General features: G+C 42.1%; 1 protein-coding gene across 1 annotated transcript in view; it reads left to right on the plus strand.

Moving 5' to 3' along the window:
• si:ch211-266g18.6 (synaptotagmin-like protein 2) overlaps nucleotides 1-23,437 on the plus strand; it is a 69,993-nt gene that overhangs the window by 33,845 nt on the left and 12,711 nt on the right. The window contains exons 11-13 of the mRNA XM_014209985.3: nucleotides 17,693-17,854; nucleotides 18,447-18,525; nucleotides 20,977-21,076. Coding sequence (XP_014065460.2) covers nucleotides 17,693-17,854; nucleotides 18,447-18,525; nucleotides 20,977-21,076 — 341 coding nt within the window. The remainder of the gene's footprint in view (nucleotides 1-17,692; nucleotides 17,855-18,446; nucleotides 18,526-20,976; nucleotides 21,077-23,437) is intronic.

A 23,437-nucleotide genomic window follows, 5' to 3' on the forward strand; every position in this document is an offset into this window, starting at 1 on the left:
AGAAAAATGTATCATCGGAAGCAGAGTACACTCTGCACGTCGAGGCTTTTATTCCTGAGACGGCCGCAGTCTTGCGGAAGTGTACAACGGACAAGAGAAGTTAATCTTAGCTACAGTATCGGATGACTCCAAGGAGATGGGAAGTTGCTCATTCACAGAGACTGCTGGCTCGAAATCATGAAAAGAATGGTCAATCAGGTTTGCCGATTCAATGTGACGAGATATCGTAATATGTCCTGAGGTCAGATTCTGCACCAAGAGGTTTCGAAATGTCTTTTTCCCATGGGGTGCTGTCGACAGACACCCCTCGTTGATGACTGCGTTGCACCTAGCATTAGTAGAAGACAGTGTGGTCAGTGGAGATGGCATTGTGACCATATTTGGTTGGTTTTCTTTCCATTAGTGGGAGTAAACAATCCATCAAGTCTGCTCCGAGTAGCAGGGGTTAAGATTTGAGGCTGGTAACATTCACAGGGTGAACAAGCGATACGTCCTGGAAGTGTAGTTTCAGCATGAGTCTCAATGTGAGAGGTGAGGTAGCCTGAGTGAAACCTCAGTGTAGTTTCGCATCGTTCCCTTTTTAACCAATGTTTAGTTGGCTTCAAAGCCCTTTTGAGATCATTGAACAAGGTTTGAGAGATGAGCGACAATGTCGAGCCTGAATCAATTAGCGCAGGAGGTTAAGTAGTCCTCCAGGACTATTTCCAGTTATGGCCTGTTTGAGTTGTGTTTAGTGGTCATATTCCCCACAAACTGGAGTGGTCATTCGCAACGACGTGATGTCATTTCTGTTCAAGGTGAAAACAGATCGCCTGATCAGGTTTTGAGTGGAATTGGCTTGTGAAGTTTGACCTTTTTCTTCACAACCTTTGTATCAGAGTCTATAGAGAAAGCCTGTGGGCTTGTTTCTTGATCGAACAGGCCCTGGACGGAGTCTTGAGTGAGAGCGGGAGTAATTAGATTTTTAACGTCCTTGCTAAGGGTCTTAATCCTGTCGGACCTATTGTCTGGCAATTCCACGTCTAGTCATAGTGACTTAACTTTTTCCCTTTTCTCAAATTTTTGTCGCTTTAGTACTTCATGTAGTAGAACGTCTAGAGAGCATCGGTCAACGTTTTGATCATTGTTGAACCCTTTGTTGCCCTTGTGCTCTGACACTTTGTGGGGGTTGGGTGCAGGAACGTAGCGATCGGGTCGATTGTAGCGGTAGTCGTTTCGATGGCAACGTACTTTACAATTATTTTGACCGCAGTGGGTATTAGTATTGTGGTTTTGTGGTAGAAATCATTGTTGTGTGTCATCTCTCAATGCTCCAACACCTGATAATCCTCTAACAGGAGTGGATGCTCCTGTTCAAACTTCAAAACCAAGGTGTCAGGGCACTCCGCGCTTAGCACTTTTGATGCCTCAAAAGCTGTGCTCGCAAGCTCTGAGTTCTGAGATTGGCAAACCAATGTGGGCTGTAGGGCCCAAATAGGTAAGGAAGTTGGGAAACATGTTCGACAGAAACATTTGTTTGAATGGTAACAGCTCTTCCATTCCTGTTTCAGTGAGTAGGGCAAAGTAAGTTGAATGAAGCCTATGATAGTAAGCTTGAGGGTGTTCATTCCATGCTTGTTTGACAGTGTTAGCCAGCAAGCTGTCGTGTTTACGAGTTGTAGAACACTGAATTATACTTTCAAAGCCGTGGCAATTTTAGTATAGTTGTTTTGCAAATGAATCTTGTCACGTGTCTATTTGACGTTATCTTCAACAGGTAAAGCCTGTCAGAACCCGTAGTGTTCGGGTAGCCATCCAAGGCGTCCTCTCTGTCTGCTAGGAACGTCTCAGTGTCGTTTGGCTTACCTGGAACGGGGTCAAAGGTGCGGAAGTTTTTGAAGAGTTTGTCAGGGCGTTCTGTGCCAAGTGGGCAGAGAGGGTTGGCTTCATCCTGTGAGGAAACTGGGGCCGAAAGTCCAAGTGGAGAAGCCAAGCTTTTGCTTTGTTGGCGAAGAGGCTCCATATTACTCTGTGCCGAATGTCCAAGAGGAGAAGACTGAGGAACACCTGAGGGAAGCAAAGTCTGAAACCTTTTTTCGTCTTCACTCCTTTGTGTACCGAGCTCGGTTGCGTGGTTGGGTAGTCACGCTGCAGCACGTGACTGTTCTGGAATTCCTCCAGATGGTACCTAAGGTTGGTATTTTGTGCATAGCACAGTCCACTTGGGCACTTAGAGTACTTATTTCAGACACGTGAGTGTCGCACTTGCTCCGTTTGGCCTCATACTTAACTGTTATGGTTTGCAGGTAGAGGACTTGAGTACAGAGCGAGAGAGTCAGTAATGAGATTTCCTCCGCTTGCTTAGAAATCAATATTTCCATCCTCATCACCTGAGTTCTCTCATCATTCCTTTGGTCAGCGACTTCAATGAGTTCTGCTGATTTCAACCATTTCTTGCTTGTGCTTCAGCCGTGCTATCAGGTTGTGCGCTACTGGTGTAGAAGTCAGGTGCAGGAGAGCAGAGAGTTGTGATCAGGCGCACACTTTATTTGGCAGAAGCAAACAACTGACGGACGCAACTGTGTCAAACAAACCTCCAGCCAAAAGCAAAAGTGTAAAGCGTGACAAAGTCACAAGGATGCAAAAATATTTAACAATTAAACATACTACGGGTGAACACGGTACCCGGGAAAAACCAGCCTGGCGCATCACACAAAAACACGTAACAAAGAACAATTCCACACAAAGACATGGGGGGAACAGAGGGACTGTAAACCAGGTGTGCAGGGAAACAGGGAAACAAGGCAAAACAAATGGAACAATGAACAGTGGAGTAGCGATGGCTAGAAGACTGGTGACGTCGACCGCCGAACGCCGCCCGAACAAGGAGAGGAGCCGACTTCGGCGGAAGTAGTGACACGTGCACTGTGGTACTGGACCAATGCCAATCTCTGATTGTGATACATCAGAGCTAAACTGGAGAGAACCTTACAAGGCCTGTGCCCGATGGTTGATTTTGGAGAGCATTTGTCTCAATTTCTGCTGTTTTTCCACTAATTGCATAGTTAGGGTTTGTATCACTGCCAAGGTCAGCGACCAATCCTTTATGGGTGAGTGTTCGATAATTAGCAGGGACTAGGAACCACACCCTCTGATAGCTTGTGCATGAGAAAAAAAACATATTTTTTTTGAGTCGTTGGAAGCTGCAAAAACTATTTTTATCTATTTAAACATGTTAATGAGCCATCAATACTGGATCAGCAATGATTAGGATGTGAATGCAAAAGCAAATTTGATTGATTAATCAATGTTAAAGACATGTACAGTCTATCTGGGACTTAAACTTTAATTAACCTGAAATCGTTGCTGTATCTAGGGTTAATGTGGAAAAGTTTAAAATGTATCATTGGTTGAAACACATCAATTTGGACCTCACCCAAATGATGGACCTGAAAAGGTATGTTCAGCAATTTAACATCCTTGTTAACCTCACTAGGGTAGAGGGCACAATGTTCACCTCCGGATGAAAACCATGCCCAAAGTAAACTGCCTGCTACTCAGGCCCAGAAGCTAGGATATGCATATAATTGGTAGATTTGGATAGAAAACACTCTAAAGTTTCCAAAACTGTTAAAATAATGTCTGTGAGTATAAAAGAACTGATATGGCAGGCGAAAACCTGAGAAAAAAAGATCCCACTTCCTGGATGGATTTATGTTTGTAGTTATCTATTGAATGCCATTACAGTATCCATTGAATTAGGACTCAAATTGCACTTCCTATGGCTTCCACTAGATGTCAAAAGTCTTTAGAAATGGTTTCAGGCTTGTATTCTGAAAAATGAGGGAGTAAGACCACTTTGAGTGAGTGGATCCTGGGAAGTCACCAGACCTGTTTCCTGCGCACGACCGAGAGTGCACCTTTCTTGTTTTTCTTTTATATTTACATTTACATTTACGTATTTTAGCAGACGCTCTTATCCAGAGCGACTTACAAGTTGGTGCATTCACCTTATGATATCCAGTGGAACAACCACTTTACAATAGTACATCTATATATTTTTTGGGCGGGAGGGGGGGTTAGAAGGATTACTTAATCCTATCCCAGGTATTCCTTAAAGAGGTGGGGTTTCAGGTGTCTCCAGAAGGTGGTGATTGACTCCGCTGTCCTGGCGTCGTGAGGGAGCTTGTTCCAACATTGGGGTGCCAGAGCAGCGAACAGTTTTGACTGGGCTGAGCGGGAACTGTGCTACCACAGAGGTAGGGAGGTGAGCAGGCCAGAGGTGGATGAACGCAGTGCCCTTCTTTGGGTGTCGGGACTGATCAGAGCTTGAAGGTACGGAGGTGCCGTTCCCCTCACACCTCCGTAGGCAAGCACCATGGTCTTGTAGCAGATGCGAGCTTTAACTGGAAGCCAGTGGAGTGTGCGGAGGAGCGGGGTGACGTGAGAGAACTTGGGAAGGTTGAACACCAGACGGGCTGCGGCATTCTGGATGAGTTGTAGGGGTTTAATGGCACAGGCAGGGAGCCCCGCCAACAGCGAGTTGCAGTAATCCAGACGGGAGATGACAAGTGCCTGGATTAGGACCTGCGCCGCTTCCTGTGTGAGGCAGGGTCATACTCTGCGAATGTTGTAGAGCATGAACCGACAGGATCGGGTCACCGCCTTGATGCTAGCGGAGAACAACAGGGTGTTGTCCAGGGTCACGCCAAGGCTCTTAGCACTCTGGGAGGAGGACACAATGGAGTTGTCAACCGTGATGGCGAGATCATGGAACGGGCAGTCCTTCCCCAGGAGGAAGAGCAGCTCCGTCTTGCCGAGGTTCAGCTTGAGGTGGTGATCCGTCATCCACACTGATATGTCTGCCAGACATGCAGAGATGCGATTCGCCACCTGGTTATCAGAAGGTGGAAAGGAGAAGATTAATTGTGTCGTCTGCGTAGCAATGATAGGAGAGACCAGGTGAGGATAAGACAGAGCCAAGTGACTTGGTGTATAGCGAGAATAAGAGAGGGCCTAGAACTGAGCCCTGGGGGACACCAGTGGTGAGAGCACATGGTGTATATTGACGACGCTATTGTCCGGTTGAAATATACTGCTCAAAAAAATAAAGGGAACACTTAAACAACACAATGTAACTCCAAGTCAATCACACTTCTGTGAAATCAAACTGTCCACTTAGGAAGCAACACTGATTGACAATAAATTTCACATGCTGTTGTGCAAATGGAATAGACAACAGGTGGAAATTATAGGCAATTAGCAACACACCCCCAACAAAGGAGTGGTCCTGCAGGTGGGGACCACAGACAACTTCTCAGTTCCTATGCTTCCTGGCTGATGTTTTGGTCACTTTTGAATGCTGGCGGTGCTTTCACTCCAGTGGTAGCATGAGACGGAGTCTACAACCCACACAAGTGGCTCAGGTAGTGCAGCTCATCCAGGATGGCACATCAATGCGAGCTGTGGCAAGAAGGTTTGCTGTGTCTGTCAGCGTAGTGTCCAGAGCATGGAGGCGCTACCAGGAGACAGGCCAGTACATCAGGAGACGTGGAGGAGGCTGTAGGAGGGCAACAACCCAGCAGCAGGACCGCTACCTCCGCCTTTGTGCAAGGAGGAGCAGGAGGAGCACTGCCAGAGCCCTGCAAAATGACCTCCAGCAGGCCACAAATGTGCATGTGTCTGCTCAAACTGTCAGAAACAGACTCCATGAGGGTGGTATGAGGGCCCGATGTCCACAGGTGGGGGTTGTGCTTACAGCCCAACACCGTGCAGGACGTTTGGCATTTGCCAGAGAACACCAAGATTGGCAAATTCGCCACTGGCGCCCTGTGCTCTTCACAGATGAAAGCAGGTTCACACTGAGCACATGTGACAGTCTGGAGACGCCGTGGAGAACGTTCTGCTGCCTGCAACATCCTCCAGCATGACCGGTTTGGCGGTGGGTCAGTCCTGGTGTGGGGTGGCATTTCTTTCGGGGGCCGCACAGCCCTCCTTGTGCTCGCCAGAGGTAGCCTGACTGCCATTAGGTACCGAGATGAGATCCTCAGACCCCTTGTGAGACCATATGCTGGTGCGGTTGGCCCTGGGTTCCTCCTAATGCAAGACAATGCTAGACCTCATGTGGCTGGAGTGTGTCAGCAGTTCCTGCAAGAGGAAGGCATTGATGCTATGGACTGGCCCGCCCGTTCCCCAGACCTGAATCCAATTGAGCACATCTGAGACATCATGTCTCGCTCCATCCACCAAGTTGCACCACAGACTGTCCAGGAGTTGGCGGATGCTTTAGTCCAGGTCTGGGAGGAGATCCCTCAGGAGACCATCCGCCACCTCATCAGGAGCATGCCCAGGCGTTGTAGGGGGGTCATACAGGCACGTGGAGGCCACACACACTACTGAGCCTCATTTTGACATGTTTTAAGGACATTACATCAAAGTTGGATCAGCCTGTAGTGTGGTTTTCCACTTTAATTTTGAGTGTGACTCCAAATCCAGACCTCCATGGGTTGATAAATTGGATTTCCATTGATTATTTTTGTGTGATTTTGTTGTCAGCACATTCAACGATGTAAAGAAAAAAGTATTTAATAAGATTATTTCTTTCATTCAGATCTAGGATGTTTTATTTTAGTGTTCCCTTTATTTTTTTGAGCAGTGTATTATAGATTATTTAGGCTAAAAATAACCTGAGGATTGATTAGAAACATCGTTTGACATGTTTCTACAAACTTTACGGACACTATTTGTATTTTTCTTCTGCCTGTTGTGACTGCCTTTGAGGCATTGGATTACTGAACAAAACGCACCAACAGAACAGAGGTTTTTGGATTTAAAGAGGGACTTTATTGAACAAAACAAACATTTATTGTGTAACAGTCTTGTGAGTGCAACCATATGAAGATCATCAAAGGTAAAGCATTTTTTATGTCGCTATTTCTGACTTTTGTGTCGCACCTGCTTGGTTGAAATATGATTTTCATGCTTTTGTATGCAGGGCTCTATCCTCAGATAATCGCATGGTTTGCTTTCGCCGTAAAGCCTTTTTGAAGTCTGACACAGCGGCTGGATTAACATGAAGTTAAGCTTTATTTTGATGTATAACACATATATTTCAAGAATGTTAAATATTTGAATTGAGTATTTTTGCATTTCACGCTCTGCAATTTCACTGGATGTTTGGCCAGGTGGGACGCTACCATCCCAGGTACCCATAAGAAGGCTAAAAACAATATTTAACATGTGTAAATGTTTGTATGACCATAACAAGATTCAACAACTGAGACATAAACGGAACAAGTTCCACAGACATGTGACTAACATAAATGGAATAATGTGTCCCTGAACAAAGGGGGGGTCAAAATCAAAAGTAACAGTCAGTATCTGGTGTGGCCACATTAAGTACTGCAGGGCATCTCCTCCTCATGGACTGTGCCAAATTTGCCAGTTCCTGCTGTGAGATGTTACCCCACTCTTCCACCAAGGCACCTGCAAGTCCCCAGACATTTCTGGGGGAATGGCCCTAGCCCTCACCCTCCGATCCAACAGGTCCCAGATGTCCTCAATGGGATTGAGGTCCGGGCTCTTCGCTGGCCATGGCAGAACATTGACATTCCTGTCTTGCAGGAAATCACGCACAGAACGAGCAGTATGGCATTGTCATGCTGGAGGGTCATGTCAGGATGAGCCTGCAGGAAGGGTACCACATGAGGGAGGAGGATGTCTTCCCTGTAATGCATAGCGTTGAGATTGCCTGCAATGACAACAAGCTCAGTCCGATGATGCTGTGACACACCGCCCTAGACCATGATGGACCCTCCACCTCGAAATCGATCCCGTTCCAGAGTACACTCCTCGGTGTAACGCTCATTCCTTCGATGATAAACGCAAATCCGACCATCACCCCTGGTGAGACAAAACCCTGACTTGTCAGTGAAGAGCACTTTTTGCCAGTCCTGTCAAGCCCTCAGTCCAGCCTCTCTCAACCTACTGCGGACAGTCTGAGCACTGATGAAGGGATTGTTCATTCCTGGTGTAACTCGCGGGCAGTTGTTGTTGCCATCCTGTACCTGTCCCGCAGGTGTGATGTTCGGATGTACCAATCCTGTGCAGGTTTTGTTACACATGCTCTGCCACTGCGAGGACGATCAGCTGTCTGTCCTGTCTCCCTGTAGGGCTGTCTTAGGTGTCTCACAGTACGGACATTGCAATTTGTTGCCCTGGCCACATCTGCAGTTCTCATGCCTCCTTGCAGCATGCCTAAAGCACGTTCACACAGATGAGCAGGGACCCTGGGCATCTTTCTTTTGGTGTTTTTCTGAGTCAGTAGAAAGGCCTCTTTACTGTCGTAAGTTTTCATAACTGAACAGATCCAGTTGCGGCATGTTCAGACAAATCCGTTAAGGTGGGTTTCGGAACTCTGCGTGATTTCAGTGATTTGTGATTTTCTGAAATAACACTCAATCATTCAACCCTCTGTAAATAAGTCAGTTCTTAACGTAAAGACTTAAAGCTCAAAATTCTGTAAGAGCCTACCCCAAGGCGGATATGAGTTCACTTTCAGCTTCCTGTGTCAACCGGAAGTGCCTTAAATTGGGGTCATAGGGACTGTTTCGAAGGGTTAAAAATGTCAGATCTTTTCAAAAATTCATGTGTGTGATTAGGCAACCCTCATGAACTGTAAATCAGTCATTTCTCCCAACAGATGTCAAAGGAAAAACACACACACATAAAGGATGGAGTGACACAGTGCGGGGCTTAACCTCTATGGGCTAGGTGGGACGCTTGCGTCCCACCTACTCAACAGCAAGTGTAATCCCGTGGCGCGATATTCAAATACCTCAAAAATGCAAAAACTTCAATTTTTCAAACATATGACTATTTTACACCATTTTAAAGACAAGACTCTCGTTAATCTAACCACACTGTCCGATTTCAAAAAGGCTTTACAACGAAAGCAAAACATTAGATTATGTCAGCAGAGTACCCAGCCAGAAATAATCAGACACCCATTTTTCAAGCTAGCATATAATGTCACAAAAACCCAGAAGACAGCTAAATGCAGCACTAACCTTTGATGATCTTCATCAGATGACACACCTACGACATTATGTTATACAATACATGCATGTTTTGTTCAAGCAAGTTCATATTTATATCAAAAACCAGCTTTTTACATTAGCATGTGACGTTCAGAACTAGCAAACTTCCGGTGAATTTACAAAAAATTTACTAAATTACTCACGATAAACGTTCACAAAAAGCATAACAATTATTTTAAGAATTATAGATACAGAACTCCTCTATGCACTCGATATGTCCGATTTTAAAATAGCTTTTCGGTGAAAGCACATTTTGCAATATTCTAAGTAGATAGCCCGGCATCACAGGGCTAGCTATTTAGACACCCAGCAATTTTAGCACTCACCAAAGTCAGATTTACTATAAGAAAAATGTTATTACCTTTGGTGTTCTTCGTCAGAATGCACTCCCAGGACTTCTACTTCAATAACAAATGTTGGTTTGGTCCCAAATAATCCATAGTTATATCCAAACAGCGGCGTTTTGTTCGTGCGTTTTGTTCGTGACAAAAAATGTCTAAATATTCCATTACCGTACTTCGAAGCATGTCAACTGCTGTTTAAAATAAATTTTTATGCCATTTTTCTCGTAAAAAAGCGATAATATTCCGACCGGGAATCTGCGATTAGGTAAAAAGACGAAAGAAAATAAAGCATGGGGGTGACTTGTGCACGCGCCTAAGCCCATTGTCCTCTGATCGGCCACTTGCCAAAAGCGCAAATGTGTTTCAGCCTGGGGCTGCCTCGATATCATTCAGCTTTTTCCCGGGCTCTGAGAGCCTATGGGAGCCGTAGGAAGTGTCACGTTACAGCAAAGATCCTCAGTCTTCAATAAACAGAGACAAGAAGAACAAGATCTTGTCAGAGAGGGCACTTCCTGTAAGGAATCTTCTCAGGTTGTTGCCTGCCATATGAGTTCTGTTATACTCACAGACACCATTCAAACAGTTTTAGAAACTTTAGGGTGTTTTCTATCCAAAGCCAATAATTATATGCATATTCTAGTTACTGGGCAGGAGTAGTAACCATATTAAATCGGGTACGTTTTTTTATCCGGCCGTGTCAATACTGCCCCCTACCCCCAACAGGTTAACCTCTTGAGGATACCGTAGGATAGGGGGCGCCACAGCGCATTTTGAAAAAAAATCGTTCCCATTTTCAACGGCCTACTAATCAAACTCAGAAGATAGGGCATGCATATACTTATTATATATGGATAGAAAACACTCTAAAGTTTCTAAAACTGTTTGAATGGTGTCTGTGAGTATAACAGAACTCATATGGCAGTCAAAACCCCGAGACCGATTGAAACAGGAAGTGTAATTCTGAATTGTGGACTCGACTTCATCACTTTGCCTATTAATCACACCGTGAGCAATGGTTCACTGAGCACTTCCTATTGCTTCCACTAGATGTCGCCAGTCCTTTCACAGTGGTTTGAGCCTTATAGAGTCAAAACTCAGTGAATGACACGAGTTTGAAATTGGTCACAGGGGATGGGCCATCACCATTATGACGCCGGCGGCCATGTCTGCCCCCACCTTTGGATACGGTTTTAAAGGCCATGACATCATCCCCCTCGAATCTTATTGGCTCTCTTGGTGTTAGAGGCCCTGAAGATTTATTTTATACAACGTTTGACATGTTTGAACGAACCTACATGCGCGAGCATTGCTTTTATTCTGAACTTCAGAGCTGCGCTTGGAGAGAGCCATAGGACGCGCTACCAACATCAGGCTAATGGAACGTGAAGTATGGACTTTTTGACCGAAAATACATCTGTTGTGGACCTGGGATGCTTTCTGATGAAGACAACTAAAGGTAGGCGATTATTGACAATATTATACAAGATGAGATGGTTCATGCTATTGCGTCCAAGATGGCGCCGAGCTCTGTATATTAGCTCATTTTCTGAGTATCGCATCTCCTTTTATCGCAAAGTGTGATTACCCAGTAAAGTTAATTTAAAATCTGGTATGACGGGTGTTCTCAAGAGATATTCATCTATAAATGTTAGATTGACAATATACATTTAAAAAATCGTTATAGTATAGCAATTTATTGAAATGTAGCATTGTTTACCGGGACGCTTTTGAGGGGAAATTAGGTAGTCAACGTCAGACAGAGATGTAAAATGCTGTTTTTATATATAAATATGACCTTTATTGAACAAAAGAATGCATGCATTGTATAACATGATGTCCTAGGGGTGCCATCTGATGAAGTTTGTAAAAGGTTAGTGCTGCATTTAGCTGTTTTTTGATTATATGTGATGCAAGTGGTTGGTCGGAAAATGGCTATGAAGCTGCTTTTTACGATGGACTCATCTAATATAATCTAATGATTTGCTTTTCCTGTAAAACCTTTTTGAAATCGGACGACGTGGGTCGATTCAGGAGAGGTGTATCTATAAAAAAAAAATATATATATTATTTATTTTTTTTTTAAATTCTGATTTTTTTTTAATGCTAATTGCCAATATGATTTTTCGCTGGATTTTGATCCCGCTAACGGGATCAGATGGGTGCTATGTTTTAGATTTTATTTTCACATTTTCAAGATTAGACCCTTGGGTCTTGACTTGATGTGCATTTGCAATATGAAAATGTACAGTGGAGTGCGCTCGCCATCTATGGGATTTTTGCTGTGTTACACTTGGCATTTGCAATATGTTTTGAATGAATTGGCGTCCAAATGAGTGGTATTGTACATCGTGTATATGTTTCGTACGGTGCCAATAAGATCCCATTCATTTTTGTCCATTTCAGGGGGCTGTTCCCTTTGATGATCTTCTTCTGTTGGCACTCCAAAAGGTCACAGTTACATCACAAATGGTCCTTTTGTTCGATAATGTCCTTCTTTATATCCATAAAAACTCAGTTTAGCTGGCACGCTTCAGTCAATAATCCACCCAGTTTCCCTCCATCAAAATGCATACAAAATGAATCCCAAACTTTACTAATAAACTTTTCCAAACAAGTCAAACAATGTTTATAATCAAACCTTAGGTACCCTAATATGTAAATAAACGATAATTTTTAAGATGGAGAATCGTTATTGTCTTTACCGGAGAAAAATACCAAAGAACGCGCTCTCATTCATACGCTTGGAAACACTACAGCCAAAATGGGAGCCACCTAGAAAAACTACAATTTCTGGCTAATTTTTCCAAAAACCAGCCTGAAACTCTTTCTAAAGACTTGACATCTAGTGGAAGCCCTAGGAACTGCAATCTGGGAGGACTTCGCCTTATAATAAAAGTGATAGGAAAAGTTTATAAACGTAAACGTAAATGTGATTGCCATTGAAAATAGTGGTAGGCTGAAATGTTATTTTTTTGGGATGGTTTGTCCTCAGGTTTTTGCCTGCCATATCAGTTCTGTTATACTCACAGACATTATTGTAACAGTTTTAGAAACTTTACAGTGTTTTCTATCCAAATCTACCAATTATATGTATATTCTAGCTTCTGGGCCTGAGTAACAGGCAGTTTACTTTGGGCACGCTTTTCATCCGGACGTGAAAATACTGCCCCCTACCCAAGAGAGGTTAACCTGTTATGGCTAGGGGGCAGTATTTTCACGGCTGGATAAAAAACGTACCCGATTTAATCTGGTTACTACTCCTGCCCAGTAACTAGAATATGCAATATAATTATTGGCTTTGGATAGAAAACACTCCAAAGTTTCTAAAACTGTTTGAATGGTGTCTGTGAGTATAACAGAACTCAAATGGCAGGTCAAAACCTGAGAGATTCCTTTACAGGAAGTGGCCTGTCTGACCATTTCTTGAACTTCTTTGCCATGTCTATCTTTTACAAAGGATCTCTGCTCTAACGTGACACTTCCTACGTCTTCCATGGGCGCTCAGAGCCCGGGAAAAACCTGAATGTCGTCATCCCAGCCCCAGGCTGAAACACATTATCGCCTTTCTCAAGTGGCCGATCAAGGGACTGTGGGCTTAGGGGCGTACCCTGGCCGCCGCCGTCTTTGTGATTTTTCCTCTGTTTGCCGAAAAGGAGATTCCCGGTCGGAATATTATCGCTTTTTTACGAGATAAATTGCATAAAAATTGATTTTAAACAGCGGTTGACATGCTTCGAAGTACGGTAATGGAATATATAGAATTTTTTTGTCACGAATTGCGCCATGCGCGCGACCCTGCTTTACCATTTCGGATAGTGTCTGGGACGCACGAACAAAATGCCGCTATTCGGATATAACGATGGATTATTTTGGATCAAACCAACATTTGTTATTGAAGTAGCAGTCCTGGGAGTGCATTCTGACGAAGACAACAAAAGGTAATCAAACTTTTATAATAGTAAATCTGATTTTGGTGAAGGCTAAACTTGCCGGGTGTCTAAATAGCTAGCCCGTGATGGCTGGGCTATGTACTTAGAATATTGCAAAATGTGCTTTCACCAAAAAGCTATTTTAAAATCGGACATATCGAGTGCATAGAGGAGTTCTGTATCTATAATTCTTAAAATAATTGTTATGCTTTTTGTGAACGTTTATCGTGAGTAATTTAGTAAATTGTTAGCAAATTCCCCGGAAGTTTGCGGGGGGTATGCTAGTTCTGAACGTCACATGCTAATGTAAAAAGCTGTTTTTTGATATAAATATGAACTTGATTGAACAAAACATGCATGTATTGTATAACATAATGTCCTAGGTGTGTCATCTGATGAAGATCATCAAAGGTTAGTGCTGCATTTAGCTGTCTTCTGGGTTTTTGTGACATTATATGCTAGCTTGAAAAATGGGTGTCTGATTATTTCTGGCTTGGTACTCTGCTGACATAATCTAATGTTTTGCTTTCGATGTAAAGCCTTTTTGAAATTGGACAGTGTGGTTAGATAAAGGACAGTCTTGTCTTTAAAATGCTGTGAAATAGTCATATGTTTGAAAAATTTAAGTTTTTGAATTTTTGAGGAATTTGTAATTCGCGCCACGCCTATCATTGGATATTGGAGCAGGTGTTCCGCCAGCGGAACGTCTAGATGTAAGAGGTTAATTGCCTACCGTCTGTAAGCAGTTACAGGCTGACTGCACCACTCACATCGCGTGAACGAGCATTGCAAAATACATTTAGAAATCTATATTAATCCATTATTGCGCGCGCCAACGAGCGTCTGAGTTGCCAAGGGCTAAAATAGAAGTCAGTTCTACTTGTGACGCAGATCGCGCTGCAAGTTCTGCCTCTCCCATCTCCTTATTGGTTTATAGAAGCAGATACCCACGTGCCATCTCCTCATTGGTTATACCCATGTGGGTGACTGAAAGATGAACGAGGTCAGTGCACCTAATTTATGAAAGTTGCCAATTGCAATATAAAGTCAAGAGAAGAAAAAGCCTGGAAGGAGGAGAGATGACTAGAAACGATTCGGTTGACCGTTTTATGTGTGGATTAATTGGCAGAGTAGAGGACCTTGTGCATTTCAGGTAAAATAACAACTCAATGTTAATATCCCAGGACAAATTAGTATAATTGGTTCAGAGTTTGTTTTGATATTTTAACCTGCGTGTTTTGATCGCGTTTGGTGTGGGGGGACAAAATACATTTATGCACGATGGAGCACGATGGCGCACGTGCGCAGCCGGTTTGGGTTCCATGTTAGTGTCTTAAGGACCGTTCCACAGGTGCATGTTCATTAATTGTTTATGGTTCATTGAACAAGCATGGGAAACAGTTTTTAAACCCTTTACAATTAAGATCTGTGAAGTTATTTGGATTTTTACGAATTATCTTTGAAAGACAGGGTCCTGAAAAGGGACGTTTCATTTTTTGATGAGTTTAGTAGGATTGATTCGATATTAGTGTTTATTTTTTGTATTTTTTTACCAACACTAACCAGTTTTCCATCCATTGTTTTTGTGCGAGTAAAGTACTGTACGTTGAATAAAAGATGTCATGACAGCTCTGAATTAAACAGAACATTTGTAGGTACAATTTCCCAATGTTGACAAAGCAAAACACGCTAGACAAGGTCGGATCATTTTGTGTCTGTAAAATTAATTATGGAAGAAATGTTGTTGGAAACGCTTTAATATGCAAATATTGATATACTAAACATGATATACTAAACATCATATCGAAGTAAAATTGGAATCACTCGATAACATGTTGTGTCGTCCTCCCACCACAACGAGTCGGGAAAGCATGCTGTTTATCAGGCTACAGAAAGAAGTATTCAGACCACTAAGACATTTTCCACATTGTTACATTACAGCCTTATTCTAAAATTACAGTACCCCATAATGACTAAGCAAAACCAGTTTAAAAAAAAAATAGTGCTAATTTATTCAGATTAAAAACTGAAATATCACATTTTACATAACTATTCAGACCCTTTGGCAGCAATTACAGCACCTTTGGCAGCAATTACAGCCTCGAGTCTTCTTCGGTATGATGCTACAAGCTTGGCACACCTGTATTTGGGGAGTTTCTCCCATTATTCTCTGCAGATCCTCTACAGTTCTGTCAGGTTGGATGGGGAGCGTTGCGGCACAGCTATTTTCAGGTCTCTTCAGAGATGTTTGATCGAGTTAAAGTCCGGGCTCTGCCTGGGCCACTCAAGGGCATTCAGAGACTTGTCCCGATGCCACTCCTGCATTGTCTTGGCTGTTTGCTTAGGGTCGGTGTCCTGTTGGAACCTTTCACCCCAGTCTGAGGTCCGGAGCAGGTTTTCATCAAATATCTCTATGTACCCTGCTCCGTTCATCTTTGCCTCGATCCTGACTAGTCTCCCAGTCCCTGCCCCTGAAAAACATCCCCACAGCATGATACTGCCACCACCATTCTTCAACATAGGGATGGTACCAGGTTTCCTCCAGACCTTGACGCTTGGCATTCAGGCCAAAGAGTTCAATCTTGGTTTCATCAGACCAGAGAATCTTGTTTCTCATGGTCTGATCGTCTTTAGGTGCCTTTTGGCAAACTCCAAGCGGCTGTCATGTGCCTTTTTACTGAGGAGTGACTTCTGTCTGGCCACTCTACCATAAAGGCCTGATTGGTGGAGTTCTGCAGAGATGGTTGTCCTTCTGGAAGGTTCTCCCATATCCACAGAGGAACTCTAGAGCTCTGTCAGAGTGACCATCGGGTACTTGGTCACCTCCCTGAGCAAGGCCCTTTTCCAACGATTGCTCAATTTGGCCGAGCGGCCAGCTCTAGTAATTGTCTTGGTGGTTCCAAACCTCTTCCATTTAAGAATGATTTTGGGGACCTTCAATCTTGGGGACCCTCAATGCTGCAGAAATGTTTTGGTACCCTTCCCCAGAACTGTGCCGACATAATCCTGTCTCTGAGCTCTACGGACAATTCCTTCAACCTCATGGCCTGGTTTTGGCTCTGACATGCACAGTCAACTGTGGGACCTTATATAGACAGGTGTGTGCCTTTCAAAATCATGTCCAATCAATTGAATTGACCACAGTTGGACTCCAATCAAGTTGTAGAAACATCTGAAGGATGATTATTGGAAATATGATGCACCTGAGGTCAATTTCGAGTCTCATATCAAAGGGTCTGAATACTATGTAAATATGGTATGTTTTTTATATTTAATACATTTGAAAATCTAAAAACCTGTTTTCGTTTTGTCATTATGGGGTATTGTGTGTAGGTTGCTGAGGATTTTTATTTATTTAATACATTTTTGAATAAGGCTGTAACATACCAAAATGTGGAAAAAGTCAAGGGGTCTGAATACTTTCTGAAAGCACTAAGTTATGATGAACTTCATAGGATGGTGAAAGTGCAAGGTCACAAGCTCAATTGATGCTCCTTTCCAATTTATATAGAGGGTCTTATTCTGGTGACATTATCGTCAATGCTTGGCAGCCGTTTGACAAATAAAATAATCTTGCTCTTTTGTCCGTAATAATTATCATAATTTAGGCTGGCTGACCCGCATTCTATTTGTGAGCTGTTGGCTAGAGCGCACATGCCAATACCAGAGTGGGTACCCTCGCCATATAACACAATTAAATATTTCATTTGGTACATTTTGCTGCAAAAAGTAGTTTTATGTGCACTACATCACGTACAGCTTCTTATCTGCAACAAGTCAATTTGATGGAAACGTCTCTGGTGGGAAAATGCGGATTTTAGAATATTAGCATGAAAATCTGAAGCCAATTGCTGAACTGAAACCTAGCTAGTAACAGATAATTTTTATTATATTCTAATGCTGCATTCATAGCAAGTGGGACACTGAAAATACTACGTGTAAACTGGAAGCAAAAGGTTTTGTGCGTTTACATGCTTTGAGCTAATTGAGAACACAGATTGGCTAATGGCAAACAAGCTGCGTCAACCATAAACTATTGTAGTGTTAAAAAACCAAACCAAATTATTTGAAGAATAATGTTTTGTTGTTGATTTAGCTGTCAAATTCTGTTACCGAGGTAATTTCCTTAGTAGTTGAGTTCATCTTGTGCTAGAAGTCAGATCTCAGGGGTGACGAGTTTCCCACTAGTAATTAGGAGTTGGACAGGCGTTCAAGTGGATTATATCCTCGTATTTACGAATTTACAAGATGTTATGAACGCAGCTTCTCCTCTTAACATTTTATATTTTATTTCATATTTTTTATTCGTGTAATACAGTTTTTTTTGTATTCCCCTCTCCAGTACAAGATGACGATGGATGATCTGAAAGGCAGGACACTGAACCTTTCTGTGTGGCACAATGACTCTAGAGGGAGAAATGTCTTTCTGGGGCAGGTAGACATTGACCTTAAGACCTGGGACTGGGGGCATGAGACCCTTACCTGGTACAACCTACAGCCCAAGGTAAATAGCATTTACTGTATAAGAGTTGTGGAATTTATACAGAAAGAAACACCACAAGGCAGATTGGTACATTGCCTCCCAGGCGTTGAGGTCAATCCCATTTTAATGTAGTCTTTTCAGGTGGATTTGAAATGCACCATTATTTTCAAAGAGGATTATTTTCAGTTAAATCTCAATTCACTTTCTGAATTGCCTGAAAAGCCTGCTTATTTGACCCACCACTGACCTGAGCAGATCTCTGGTAAGGAGGAGTTTCCTTGAAATAAACCACAACACAAATATTATTGTAGAACATGTGTTAAAACCCAGCTGGACACCACCTCTCCCTCCCTGACCAACATTGGCCCTGATATAGAGATGAAATGCTATGTGCAGTAAGAGATGAGTTCATACTTTATTGATCCCCAAGGATGGATTAGTTTGTCGACCTGACAAACCCACAATAAGAACCAAAAAATATCACAAGACATTAAGAACAACTATTGGATATAATGTATGTTTGTAAATGTTTTGGAAACAAAAAGCAGTAAGAGCAACACTCAATTATAATTGCCTGTGTGTTAAGTCATCATCCACTTGTTTTTATTTGCAGAATCCTGGCGTTCAGGACTCTCCTGAATATCATGGACTGTTGACAGTAGCACTGAAATATATTCCCCCTGGCTCAGCAGGTACTGATATGATATGCCTGTCTTTTTTGTGCATGGGATAGCATTATGTTATGATAGAAAAATTGTGACAACTAATTCGTGTTTAAATTATTTTACTGATCCAAAACATATGTATACAGTTCCAGTCAAAAGTTTGGACACACCTACTCATTCAAAGGTTTTTCTTTATTTTTAGTATTTTCTACATTGTAGAATAATAGTGAAGACATCCAAACTATTAAATAACACATATGTGATCATTTATTAACTAAAAATGTTAAACAAATCAAAATATATTTGATATTTTAGATTCTTCAAAGTAGCCACCCTTTCTCTTGATGACAGCTTTGCACACTCTTGGCCTTCTCTCAACCAGCTTCACCTGGAATGCTTTTCCAACAGTCTTGAAGGAGTTCCCACATATGCTGAGCATTTGTTGTCTACTTTTCCTTCCCTTTGTGGTCCAACTCATCTCAAACCATCTCAATTGGGTTGAGGTCGGGTGATTGTGGAGGCGAGGTCATCTGATGCAGCACTCCATCACTCTCCTTCTTGGTCAAATAGCTCTTACACAGCCTGGAGGTGTGTTGGGTGATAGTCCCACTATCATTTGTTTTTCAACAGGACAAAGTGTAAACTATACGGGATGGCGTATTGCTGCAGAATGCTGTGGTAGCCTTGCTGGTTAAGTGGGCCTTGAATTCTAAATAAATCACTGACAGTGTCACCAGCAAAGCACCCCCACGCCATCACACCTCCTCCTCCATGCTTCACGGTGGGAACCACACATTCGGAGATCATCCGTTCACCTACTCTGCGTTTCACAAAGACACGGCGGTTGGAACCAAAAATCTCAAATTTGGACTCATCAGACCAAAGGACAGATTTCCACCGGTCTAATGTCCATTGCTCATGTTTCTTGGCCCAAGCAAGTCTCTTATTATTATTGGTGTCCTTTAGTAGTGGTTTCTTTGCAGCAGTTTGGCCATGAAGGCCTGATTCACGCAGTCTCCTCAGAACAGTTGATGTTGAGATGTGTCTGTTTCTTAAACTCTGTGAAGCATTTATTTGGGCTGCAATTTCTGAGGCTGGTAACTCCAATAAACTTATCCTCAGCAGCAGAGGCAACTCGGGGTCTTCTTTTCCTGTGGCGGTCCTCGTGAGATCCAGTTTCATCATAGCGCTTGATGGTTTTTGCGACTGCACTTGAGGAAACTTTAAAAGTTCTGGAAATGTTATGGATTGACTGACCTTCATGTCTTAAAGTAATGGACTGTTGTTTCTCTTTGCTTATTTGAGCTGTTCTTGCCATAATATGAACTTGGTCTTTTACAAAATAGGGCTATCTTCTGTATACCACCCCTACCTTGTCACAACACAAATGATTGGCTCAAATGTATTAAGGAAAGAAATTCCCCAAATTAACTTTTAACAAGGCAGACCTGTTAATTGAAATGCATTCCAGATGACTACCTCATGAAGCTGGTTGAGAGAGTGCCAGAATGCCAGCACAGGAAAAAAAAATTCATACATTTTTTTAATGAAATGTATGAAATTGTATGAAATGTATGCATTCACTACTGTAAGTCGCTCTGGATAAGAGCGTCTGCTAAATGACTAAAATGTTTAAAAAAAAATGTAAAAATGTAGCTATTTGAAGAATCTCAAATATATTTTGATTTGTTTAACACTTTTGTTTACTTCAATGATTCCATATGTGTCATTTCATAGTTTTGATGTCTTCACTAATATTCTACAATGTAGAAAATAGTACAAATAAAGAAAAACCTCTGTAATGAGTAGATGTGTCCAAACGTTTGACTGGGACTGTATATTTAACCTTCATTTTAGGCACGTCAACAACACATGTAGTGCACATTTTGCAGACCTCAATCAATTTGTGTCATAAAACAATTATAAATTTTTCCTACTAAACCCCTTCCTCCCCTAGCGATTTCACAATCTACAAAAATACAATATCACACCTATCTCACAATCTACAGTTATGGTGCCACTCTGCACACACAAGCTTGTTAGCTAGCTAGCGCAAAGGAAATTCAAAGTTCCTCCATAGAAGCTGCTCTTCTTAGGTATAATTCTGTGGACCTAATTCATAATGCATGGCATAATGTAATGCCCAGCACTTCAAGCCTCCTCCCCAACCCTCTCTTGCTCTCTCCCCACCCGCAAGATTTTAGTTACATCTTGCACCATAGGCTACACATCATCAAAGGTTGATTTCACCGGTTAAAAAAGGAACAGAAACAAACAATATAAACCGGTAGTTTTTTGGGGTTCAAACCGGTCGGAATAGTGGAACGAAACCAAACCGATTGGAAAATAATTTTGATTCCAACTCCTGAAAAAGACTAGATTAGTCAATAGTTGTGTAGTACATATTGAAAGACATGTTGGACACTGAATTAGCTCTCTGATCATCAATATTGGATATTGTGCCTCCTCTTCTTGCAGGTGGTGACAAGATTAACTCAGGGCAGGTCCATGTGTGGCTGAAGGAGGCCAGAGAGCTGCGTAAGCTAAAGCCTCAGGGTGTCGACTCCTTTGTGAAGTGGTGAGTAGAAGACAGGTTTAATAGAATGGCATCTGAGGCATGTATGGTCACATACACGTGTTTAGCAGATGTTATTACGGGTGTAGCAAAATGCCTGTGTTTCTAGCTCCAAAGGTGCAGTAATATCTAACAAGTAATATCTAACAATTACACAACATATACCCAATACACACAAATCTAGTAAAGGAATAGAATTAAGAATATAAAAATATATGGACAAGCGATGTCAGAGCGGCATTGAATAAGATATAGTATAGGATACCGCAATTTCATAAGAGATGGGTAATGAAAGATATGTGGACATTATTAAAGTGACTGGTGTTCCATTTATTAAAGTGGCCAGTGATTTCAAGTCTATGTATATACAGTTGAAGTCGGAAGTTTACATACACTTAGGTTTGGGGCGGCAGCGTAGCCTAGTGGTTAGAGTGTTGGACTAGTAACCGAAAGGATGCAAGATTGAATCCCCGAGCTGACAAGGTACAAATCTGTTGTTCTGCCCAGAACCTCTTGCATCTAGACGTTCCGCTAGCGGAACGCCACGGCAAATATCCAATGGAAGAACGTGGCGCAAAATACAAATACCTCAAAAATGCAATAATTTCAATTTTTCAACCATACGACTATTTTACACCATTTGAAAGACAAGACTCTCGTAAATCCAACCACATTGTCCGATTTCTAAAAGGCTTTACAGCGAAAGCAAAACATTAGATTATGTTAGGAGAGTACACAGACAAAAATAATCACACAGCCATTTTCAAAGCAAGCATATATGTCACAAAAACCCAAAACACAGCTAAATGCAGCACTAACCTTAGATGATCTTCATCAGATGACACTCCTAGGACATTATGTTATACAATACATGCATGTTTTGTTCAATCAAGTTCATATTTACATCAAAAACAACTTTTTTACATTAGCATGTGATGTTCAGAACTAGCATTCCCATCCAAAACTTCCGGTGAATTGACTAAATTACTCATCATAAACGTTGACAAAATACATACATTATTTTAAGAATTATAGATACAGAACTCCTTTATGCAATCGCTATGTCAGATTTTAAAATAGCTTTTCGTTGAAAGCACATTTTGCAATATTCTGAGTACATAGCTCAGCCATCACAGGCTAGCTATTCAGACACCCACCAAGTTCGGGGCTCACTAAACTCAGAATTACTATTAGAAAAATTGGATTACCTTTGCTGTTCTTCGTCAGAATGCACTCCCAGGACTGCTACTTCCACAAGAAATGTTGTTTTTGTTCCAAATAATCCATAGTTATGTCCAAATATCTCCGTTTTGTTCGTGCGTTCAGGTCACTATCCAAAGGGTAACGCGCAAGCGCATTTCCAGACCAAAAATGTCAAAATGTTCCATTACCGTACTTAGAAGCATGTCAAACGCTGTTTAAAATCAATTTTTATGCCATTTTTCTTATAAAATAGCGATAATATTCCAACCGGACAATGCTGTATTCATTCAAAAAGGAAGAGAAAAAATGGCAAGGTCTCGTGAACGCGCATCTCCAATCTCTTTGTCACCAGGCAGTCCACTGACAAACTGTGCTGCTGTTATCTGCCCAGAGACAGGAGACGCCACAATCCGGTTTCTGAAGGCTTTAGAGAGCCAATGGAGCCTTAGAAAGTGTCACGTAACAGCTCAGATACTGTAGTTTTGATAGACAAGCAACAGAAGGACTACAAATTCGCAGAAAGGCCACTTCCTGCTTGGAATCTTCTCAGGTTTTTGCCTGCCATATGAGTTCTGTTATACTAACAGACACCATTCAAACAGTTTTACAAACTTTAGAGTGTTTTCTATGCAAATCTACTAATAATATGCATATTCTCGTTTCTGGACAAGAGTAGTACCCAGTTTAACCTGTTAGGGCTAGGGGGCAGTATTGACACGGCTGGATAAAAAACATACCCGATTTAATCTGGTTACCACTCCTGAAATGTGTGCCCATTTGTGATAAGCATGCACCTGTGAATAAATGTAGAATCAGTGGAAGGGACAATCCCTGGTTTTCAGATAAATTGCTAGACATACAAACACTCCTGTTGACTGGCCCTCCTTCAGAACGCTAAGAAACAAATGCACAGGATTGCAAATCAGATTTCTTTCTAAATGCAGTCACAGAGAATCTAAACAACCCTACCAAGTTCTGGAAAAAAAATCAAATCAGTGTCAGGATCTAATGTATCCTCTGGCCTTCCTGACCATTTAACGATGGATTCTAATGAAATGAAAGATAAAGCCGATATTGTAGGAGTTTTTAACATGCACTTCTTATTTTCTGGTTCAGTTTTTGATAATAGTGGGGTCCAGGTGTCTAATGTAAGCTCTGTTA

This window comes from Salmo salar, chromosome 09, assembly GCF_965601325.2.
Source record: "Salmo salar chromosome 09, fSalSal1, whole genome shotgun sequence".
Lineage (NCBI taxonomy): Eukaryota > Metazoa > Chordata > Actinopteri > Salmoniformes > Salmonidae > Salmo > Salmo salar.